The sequence below is a fragment of the Chenopodium quinoa genome, unplaced genomic scaffold, assembly GCF_001683475.1.
Source record: "Chenopodium quinoa cultivar QQ74 unplaced genomic scaffold, ASM168347v1, whole genome shotgun sequence".
Taxonomy (NCBI): Eukaryota; Viridiplantae; Streptophyta; class Magnoliopsida; order Caryophyllales; family Amaranthaceae; genus Chenopodium; species Chenopodium quinoa.
In genome coordinates this window covers 605,390-614,671 of record NW_018743217.1, presented here as the reverse complement: position 1 = coordinate 614,671, position 9,282 = coordinate 605,390, and the positions used below count along the sequence as shown (strand labels likewise).

Sequence of the window (9,282 nt, the reverse complement as noted above, 5' to 3'; positions counted from 1 at the left end):
TGGATTTTTTTTTTATTTCAATTTTTTTTTGTATTTTTATATATATAAGAAAGCAATAAAACTAACCTAGAAAGCAAGAAATCTAACCAAAAATAAAAGAAAAGAGAAAAAGAAATAAGAGAAAAATAAATATACTAAACCAAAATCTCCCCCAAGCTAGAATCAGACAATGTCCTCATTGGCTTGGAAACTAGCCCAGCATAGCTAGTCCTCATCATCATCTATCCTCTCATATCCTCCTCCATGACTCGAAACGGCACCACCCTGGCTTGGTCCAGCACCACCATGACCCGAACCACCAGTAAAGTAGTTAGGGTCCACATTCCCACCCATACCCCCAAAAAGAGCATCACCCCCATATCCGTGGACTGAAGAGTAGTCCACATAAGTACCATACGCACCGGGGTGAGAATACCCTCCTTGGGGGTATTGGAACCAATCGGGAGTAAGTGAATCGGGAGGAATAGCCCCCCGACGGGCATAATCATCATACATGGGGTATAGACCCCTCCCGAGGTTCCTCTCTATGTAACCAACCCTCCCATCTAAGGTGCTTAACCTAGAATCTAGGTTTTGCATCGTACCCTCAACTCTCTCTTGCCCCGTCTCGATACGGTCTAATTGGCTCCTAAAAGCCAAAAGGTCATAAGGGGCATTGGGGTCGACGTTGTAGTCGACCGAGGAAGTGGGCATGCCATAGGTAAAGGGTGGAGGTGGTTGGTAATGTGGTGAATGGTGAGTGGGGGAATGGTCTAGGGGGGATTGGTGGGGTTGTGGTGAAGGGTGAGGTGGTTGAACCTCACCTTGACCATTAATCTCGAAAGTATAAGAAGGCTTCCCCTTCTCAAATTTGGTCAAGGCGGGGTTGGGTAAGGTAAAGGCTTGATCCCTCATACCTGATTGTCGGTGGACTATCCACCAAGTATCACTCCCCACGGGTTGCACCCAGTTCAAACTCCCTAAATAGGCTAGGTCCATGAGGTTTGATCCTACAACTTTCCTATGCCCATCCGGGTTCCAACCTAGGTGTTTTCTAGCAATGTGGGTCACTAACCCCCCAAAATAAATAGGCGCCCTAGACCTACTAGCCTCGGCCGCATTGGCCGCCCTTTGGAAGTGATTGGCTATCCTATGGGTTATGTTCAATTTTTCGGCGGTAGGAATTATATAGGATGCCAAAAGTTCCAATTCATCTCTCCTAACATTTGCCGGTTCATGCCTCCCAAATATAGTGAGGCCGGCAAATCTTTGCCAAAGTTTTGGGACGGGATGTTGAATCCACATCCCTTTGGCATGCTGGAGGTTAACTAGATCCTCCCTAATTAGCCTCGTATAGACCACGACGGTGTGGTCTTGAGAGGGTTCAATCGGTTTATCCGATTTCAAATCAAACAACTTTCCAAATTCTTTAAGAGTTAGTCTCACATCGTTGTTTAATAATCGGAATTTTACATGAGTAATTAGTGCATTCATTTGAATAACATTAAAACTTGAAATATATTCTAATGTTAAATAGTCATAAGTATCATGGCACATTTGAAAGAAACCACTCATGCCTATACCTTTGAACAATTTTTTCCAAATATTTATCTAAGCCTACCCTAACTAGTGTGGGATAATGAATAAAACGGGTAGAGATTACCTGGCGATCGATAAGGTTTAGCATCCTAGCCCGTTGCTCCTCCGAGGTAATGACAACCTCCTCCCATCCCGGAATTTGAAGATCCGGGTTGACCGTTGGTTGTGGTGCCCTCGAACTCTCACCCCTTTGTGTCCTTGAACGTTTTGAGGCCATTATATGTGGAAAAATTTGATGCTTGAAGCTTTCTCTCTCTAGGGGTTTGAAGGAAGTATGAGAGAAAGTGGGAGAAAATAGATGAGAAATGTAGAGGAAGATGTGAGGATTAATAATATGTAAGAATTTTAAGGTTTTGATGGATGAATTTGAGGAGATCTTGCAAAAGAAGTGAGTTTGAAGGTGTAAAAATGGAGGTTTTAGAGAGAGAAAGTAATGTAGAAGAAGATGAAATAAGAAGAAAGTGAGGAAAGAAAGAAGAGGAAAAGGTTAAAGGGACGGTTAAAATAGGCGCACCCGATCGGGCGAAGGGCGCCGATTAGGCGCGCCTTTTTCTTCGCGTTTTCCCGCGCATCGCCGATCGGCGAAGGGCCGCCCGATTAGGCGCGCCTTTTTCTTCGCGTTCTTCCCAAGCAGCATCGCCCGATCGTGCTAGATGCTCGCACGATCGGGCGCGCCTTAGCATGCACAGCACTATGGTTTGCCGTGCCTGATCGGGCTAGAGGTTACCCGATCGAGTCTTTGCTCTCCTTGAGGCTTGGACTTCGATTGGGCTAGATTTCTCGGCCCAATCCGGATTTCCTCTCGGGTCTCGAATACTTGGTCCAAATGTCTCGGGATGCCAATTATCGAGCCCTTAATCACCGGCTCTCACCGATCCTGAGCTCCAAAAGTGGTCGCGTCCTTCTAGCTTCCGTAGTTGATCCATAAAGCCCGGGAAAATGCTCCAAGAGTGCAATTTCCTAAAATACAACTAAAACTACGAAAACACTAGAACACACAAATTAGTAATAAAAGTGGCCCGAAAGAGCCAAAAACACTACTGATAACGACTAAGGGACGGGGGTAAAACACTATATAAAATGGACATATCACCTTGCAATCGCTATGGAAAGATACTATCTCATACATATATCTCATCACATAATAAGCACATTCGGTACCACCACATTATTGAGCACACTAATTCAAATGAACATAGTACAATTATTTAATATATTAAATAATACTTTCATTACTAATAGAATGAAAAAACAAAAATTATACGCTTACCTCCATTCTTATGTGTAGTAATTATGGCTTACTCGTTTTGAAAGCATTTCCTTTAAGGTGTGACCTGTATACATTGTAAGGTCTAAAAAAAATATCATAAAAATCATTAGATTAAACGAATGAAAAATAAATTTTAATCACATGCATATGAATACGTAGTACAAGGAATGTTGCGTACTACCATCTTCATTACTTTGGACAACTCTAAGTTTCGAGCGTTCGGAGGTGATTGAATAACATAATCAAACTCATACACAAGACTCATACACAAATCAATCACATAGAGTACCAAATGATTCCTACATTTTAATAAACTTGTTTGTATTATTCACATAATTAAAATAATAAAATTATGAAAAAGTAAATATTTCAAGGATCAGTAGTACATACGCTTCCATATATGGAGCCAAAATGAATTTGCATTGTGCATCCTTTTTCCTTAATTCAGTAAGAAAAGCATTTTTCAAATACATTTGGATTTCAAGGAAATCTTTCTTGATTTCAGCTGCAGAAATTTTTTGGGGGCACAAGAATTTGATTTTAGTCTTCTGAAATAATGAGATATGCTCTTCAATTAAGTACCTGCATTTTACAGAAAAAATAAATAATTAGTATAATATATGGATCTAATAAAATATATTTCATAGTAAAACAAATTCAAATAACTTAAATGAATGTTAGTATTTACAATATGTAGACATGGATTAATGAAATATTAGCCCATGCTCCTCGTAATTCAGAGACATCATCACTAGTAACATAAATTTGTGTGTCTTCCTTTTGATAAAACATGGAGCCTTCAATGGAATTGTCGTAGTATCATAATCTCCACTTCCTGAAGTCATGCAATAATACAACATAGAATACTGTTCACCAGTCTACAATATTTTCTAGAATAGTTATGCCTTTGCCTTTAATAGTTGAATGCTCTGAGTTGATAGGTCCGCAACTATCAACTTTCTCTTTGGTTTGCACCAATACATTATCCGTCTTTTTTTTCCAAAGTCATAACCTTCAAGAAAAGATAAATATTAATATAATTTAGTTACAAATATCTTAGATCATTACATAAAATATCAATGAATTACCTCATCAGTAAAGAAGACTAAATCTGCCGGCCACCCCAAAAAATAACCTTTCGCCTCACCCAACTTGGTGATACCGTCATCAGTCTCTTCTGGGAGATTTAGGTGAGAATAATCACTTTAAACATGGTCAACACTAACTCTATAGATGTCATGGTTCATTTTCTTATTATGAATCACTCCACTAGGATAAGGTTCTGCTGTTCCATGGGCCACAATCACTGAGTTCCCACTGAACTCAATCAACTAAAGCAAGACGACATTTAGTTGGGACCTACATAATTGATCATGTTGTAAGACATGAAAGCATTAATCTACAGTTAACAACTAATATTCAAGTGCTGAATACAGTGTTTATATTTTAAAGTACTGATGTCAAAAAATAAGATTAATAAAAATTTATGAATGATATTTTCCTTTTCATAGAATAGAAGCATTTTTATATAAGCAATAAGACCGATTAGTACTATATGTCTACATGTTTAATAAATATGTGTGTCAAGGGACATAATAAGGCTTCCAGATTATAATTACGTTTAATAGACTAAATGTCACGTACACTATAAACTATCATGGCCTTCTAAAAGGGGCTGCACCTTAAAACCCCTTTCCTAAAACCCTAGACAAAAACACCATGTTTTTGAAATGCGAAGGCACAAATCAGCACACAAATCAGCGATACAGGACATAGCAGCCATATGACAACAACAACAAGACAAAAATGAGTGTCACTGTTTCATTGCTTGAGTTGAGGGGTGAGTCTATACCAGGATTCACAGCATATAACTCCACAAACCTAAAATTAAGAAGACTAAACAATACCACTCCAACAGCAAATTCTACAAGCAATACCAACCAATCCACAAACCTAAAATTAAGAAGACTAAACAACGCTGAACAAACTATCCATCCTAACTGAGTTCTGAATTCAGTTCTAAAAGTCAGCTCTGAATTACGTTCTGATTTTCAGTACTGAATTCAATTCTGATTTTCAGTTCTGAATTCAGGTCTGATTTTCAGCTCTGAATTCAGGTCTGATTTTCAGTTCTGAATTTAGTTTTGAAAGTTGGCTCTGAATTCAATTATGATATTTAGCTCTGAATTCAGTTCTGAAATTCGGCTTTGAATTCCGTTTTGATTATCAATTCTGCATTCAGTTATGAATTTAGACTTTGAATTCATTTTGATTATCAATTCTGCATTCATCTCATGTGATAATAATTAAGAGTTCAATCTCAGTCAAATGAAGGTTTACCTCTAACAAGCGAGGACTTAGCTCCGTTGGATTGGTTGAGGAAGATGGGGAAGGTTGAGCATCATTTACTTGCAAATCATTAACAGTCATGTGTGGTATGAAAGCATAAAGATAAGTTTACAGCTGCTGCAATGCCTTCCTTTAATTTTTCTTCAAATTCCTGAGTTAAGTTCTCTTTAAATTCATCTAGTTCTTGTAATGAGCAACCACTTTTAGACATGTTTTTACCTTTTACCGGGCCAAATGCTTTTCTATAGCCGACACCAATCCCACATCCACCAAGTCCTTTCACAAATCCATGATGGTCCTTTTTCCCAAATGCCAAAGTAAGGGCATCAACGCCTTGCTCTGATTGTTTACACTCTCCTTCCTCAGATTCCTTTACTTGTTTTTGCAAGTTCTCTTCCTGTTTGACAAAACATAGAAAAAGTTAATTAGATGACCAGAAATCTGTAATGTCAGTAGATTTCTTTGTTTTGATAAATATGACATACAACTATATTGGCAATTAGAAAAGTCTCCGTATCTTTTGGGTCGATGCCCCATGTTCCATCTGGCAACCGCTTTTCATGAGCTAAAACCCACTCAAGAGCTCGACGATAAAAAATAGAACCAGTTGATGTACTGCTCTGGGAAGTGTTACCAGCAGTTGAAGATTCTGCCAGAGCAGGAAATCTATTTTCAAGTCTCTTTAGCTTATTCCAAATTATCCGAGCTCTTTGAAAACTGTTTCGACCCAAGTGATGGCGACATTTTTTTAGCTTTGCATTTTCCTTCCCTTTTTCACTCTTTTCCTGTTTTTTTTTTTTTAAAAAAAAGAAAAGAAAAGAGAGTTAAACATTATCATATTCTTCACAATCAGTTTTTGTTTGATTAATTGACAGTGCATGTGAATATGTAGTTACCTTGAATTTTGCTGATTTACTATATATTTCGAATCTGTTCCATTTCTCCTCTGTAAAGTAACCTTCATACACTTCCCATGGCTTCATATTTGCTTTAGGAGAAATGGTCGGGTATGGGTTTTTAAAAGTGATGAATCGTGCCCTTAAATTCGACTTGTGACAGCTGAATCGCGAAGCCACAACACTATGAAACCTTTTTTGCCTTTCTCCACTTGGATCCTCAATGTGGAACATTTGCTGTGGATTAAAAAAAAAGTTAACTAATATTTTGAATAGCAACATGACTAACTAGTAAGTGAATAGTTTATACCTTTGTCTCCTCCCATATATTTTCCTGATCCACTTTATCTATTTTTGCATACTCATTCACAGTGATGTCTAATCTCTTAGCACATGCACCAATTTGTTTTCCATAAGCGGGTTCCCATTCACCAGTAGGCAAGTCAAAATCATTAAATTCAAGCACCATAGGCTTACTTGATTGTATTGCCTTTGATGGCCCCCTACTCCTCTTCTTAGATGATGTGGCTTGCAAAGAAACATCTTGGCTTGAGGAAGTTTGCTCTTGACTTTGTTGAATGACCATATTTATGCTCCTTGATCTAGAAGTGCCTACATAAAACAAAAGACAGAAACTGATAGAATTAAATATGACATGAACAGAGCTATATTTTTTACAGATTATAAAAGGTTTCTATCTACAAGTAAGTAACAAAGCAAGCAAATATAAATAATAAAAGCAACCTGCAGAGACATTATTTTTCAATTCCTGAAGTTATAATACCAATAAAAACATTCAAGCTTGTGCCGCATATATAAGAACTATGTAAAATTCCATTTAATCTGTCAAAGCTCAAAAGACTAAAATCCAAGTGAAACTGGAGGTTTTATAGTCATCTAACATTATTGTCTAGCATTATAATTACAAATTAATCGAAGAATTAAAAAGAACTACAGATTGATAAAAAATGAAGCCTAGGTATCAACATATTCTCCCTCCTCATGGGCATACTCTTCATCAGCGACAATGTCTTCCCCCTCTCTTAGGGGTTGAACCCCAATAGATAGAGGCGTTGTATCATCAAATAGGTCATACTCTTCCTCATCGACAACATTTTCGACACCAACAATTCTTCTCTTGCCTTGAACAACAACCTGCCAGTTATGATCAATGTTATCCCTTATATAGAAAATTTATTTTTCTTGTGAAGCTAAATCAAAGGGCTCCTCCCCATCAAAAAATCGACTTGAATCCACTAAAGTAAAACCAAATAGTTCATCTATCTTTTTGCCTCGCCGGTTGTCAGCCCACCTGCATCGGAAAATAGGAACTACAAAATCAACATAATTCAGCTCCCATATCTCTTGAATGACCCCATAATATGATTGTGTTGCATTAATAGGCCTAGCATCCTTAGATCTTGAGTATTCCGTAGAAGATGCGACAACCATAACACCACTATTTTGATGTACACTCTTATCATCTTGGCGACTAGTGTAGAAACAATACCCATTGATGTCATAGCCTTCATAAGTGTTCACAAACAATTGAGGACCCCGTGAAATCCATTTGATCGTATCAGATACATTACTATTCGGTTGCCCCAACTCACACTTCAATTGGTTTTAAAACCATTCAACAAAAGAATGATTATGTTTTTGCATCAAAGCTTATGTACCTATTCTTGGATTCATTCTTTTTAAATAATTGAGATGAGTTTCTATATAAGGATGGACTTCTGAAAGGTTTTGAAGAACATAACGATGAGCTTTCTGGATTCTATCTGATGGAGGCTTCACAAACTGACGACCGATCGTCCCTTGCCCTTGAAGTCGGCCTTCATGACGAGATGTTGGAACTCCGATTTCTTTAGCCTTAGTTAAGAACACAGAACAAAAGTTACTAGCCTCCTCTGCAACGGTACCTCGAACAATACTACCTTCTGGATGTGCTTTGTTGGTCGCCTTTTCTTTCAAAGTTCCCATGTGTCTCTCATAAGGGTACATCCATTTAAAAAAAACCGGACCATATTCCTTGATTTCTCGTACTAGATGGATAACCAAATGAAACATTATGTCAAAAAAATGAAGGAGGAAAATACATCTCAAATTTGCATAATGTTTCTACAACATCAGTTTGCATTTCATCAAGTTTATCTGGATCAATCACCTTGTTACATATGGCATTAAAAAATAGGCAAATTTTAACAATATTGTGCCTAGCATGTTTTGGAAAAAGACCTCGAAGTGCAATAGGCAACATCACTTGCATCATGACATGTCAATCATGGGATTTCATACCAATTAATCTCTTATCGGCCATTGAAACTAGACGCTTAATGTTCGACGAATACCCTATAGGTACTTTGATGCCGTACAAACACTCACAAAATATTTTTTTCTCCTCTCTAGACAATGTGTAGCAAGCTCGAGGCAAAAATGTCTTTTTTGTTTCGTCATTTTCCACGGGCCATAACTTTGGTCGAATATTTGCAAGCTTCATGTCTTTCCGGACATCTTTAGTATCCTTTGTCTTGTTAAGTATATTTAATAATGTCCCGATGATTGAATCGCATACATTTTTTTCAATATGCATAACATCAAGACAATGTCTAACATACAAGTGTTTCCAATAAGGAAGAGTCCAAAATGTAGACACCTTTTCCCAAAGACCTGTAATAGAGGTAGGTTTACCAACTTTCCCGAAAATTTTCTCAACATCTTTGATTCTCTCCCACAACTTTATACCACTAAGTGGCTCACGCAACCACGAACCCATTGAATTCAGCTTTTTTCTTACAATAAGGGTGATCTTGACGAATGGGGCTTGGTTCCATTGCTTCTTACGAATTCAGCTTTTGTCTAGTATGCATATAAACATCCTTTCCAAAATTCTTGAGGTGTGTTGGTTCCATTTTGTCCTCACAAATGGGGCATGGTTTTTTCCCTCTGACTTTGTACCCAGACAAGTTCCCATAAGACGGGAAATCACTTACAGTGCAAAAAATTATGGCACGCAAAGTAAAATTTGTACTTGTATGGGCATCGAACATTGAAACACCTTTATCCCTAACAGTCTCAAATCCTCCAAGAGAGGCTCCAAGTAGACATCTATGTCATTACCGGGTTGTTTGGGACCCGATATTAGAAGCGACAACATGATGTACTTACGTTTCATGCATAGCCAAG

At 37.9% G+C, this 9,282-nt stretch overlaps 1 protein-coding gene across 3 annotated transcripts; it reads right to left on the bottom strand.

Annotated features, from left to right (window-relative positions):
* Positions 1-3,157: 3,157 nt before the first annotated feature.
* On the bottom strand, positions 3,158-6,701 carry LOC110734695. Of its 3 annotated transcripts, XR_002513873.1 has the most exons (6): positions 6,094-6,701; positions 5,683-5,982; positions 5,189-5,594; positions 3,937-4,207; positions 3,537-3,860; positions 3,158-3,430 (listed from the first exon to the last, which is right to left on the bottom strand). XR_002513873.1 is itself a non-coding variant. In XM_021914836.1 (4 exons), the coding sequence occupies exons 1-4, from the start codon at positions 6,373-6,375 to the stop codon at positions 3,423-3,425; spliced, it is 768 nt and encodes a 255-aa protein (XP_021770528.1). In that variant the 5' UTR covers positions 6,376-6,701; the 3' UTR covers positions 3,158-3,422. The 3 variants fall into 3 exon arrangements, 1 of the variants encoding a protein (XP_021770528.1); XR_002513874.1 differs by lacking the exons at positions 3,537-3,860; positions 3,937-4,207; XM_021914836.1 differs by lacking the exons at positions 3,537-3,860; positions 3,937-4,207 and having other exon boundaries at positions 5,417-5,594.
* Positions 6,702-9,282: the final 2,581 nt, after the last annotated feature.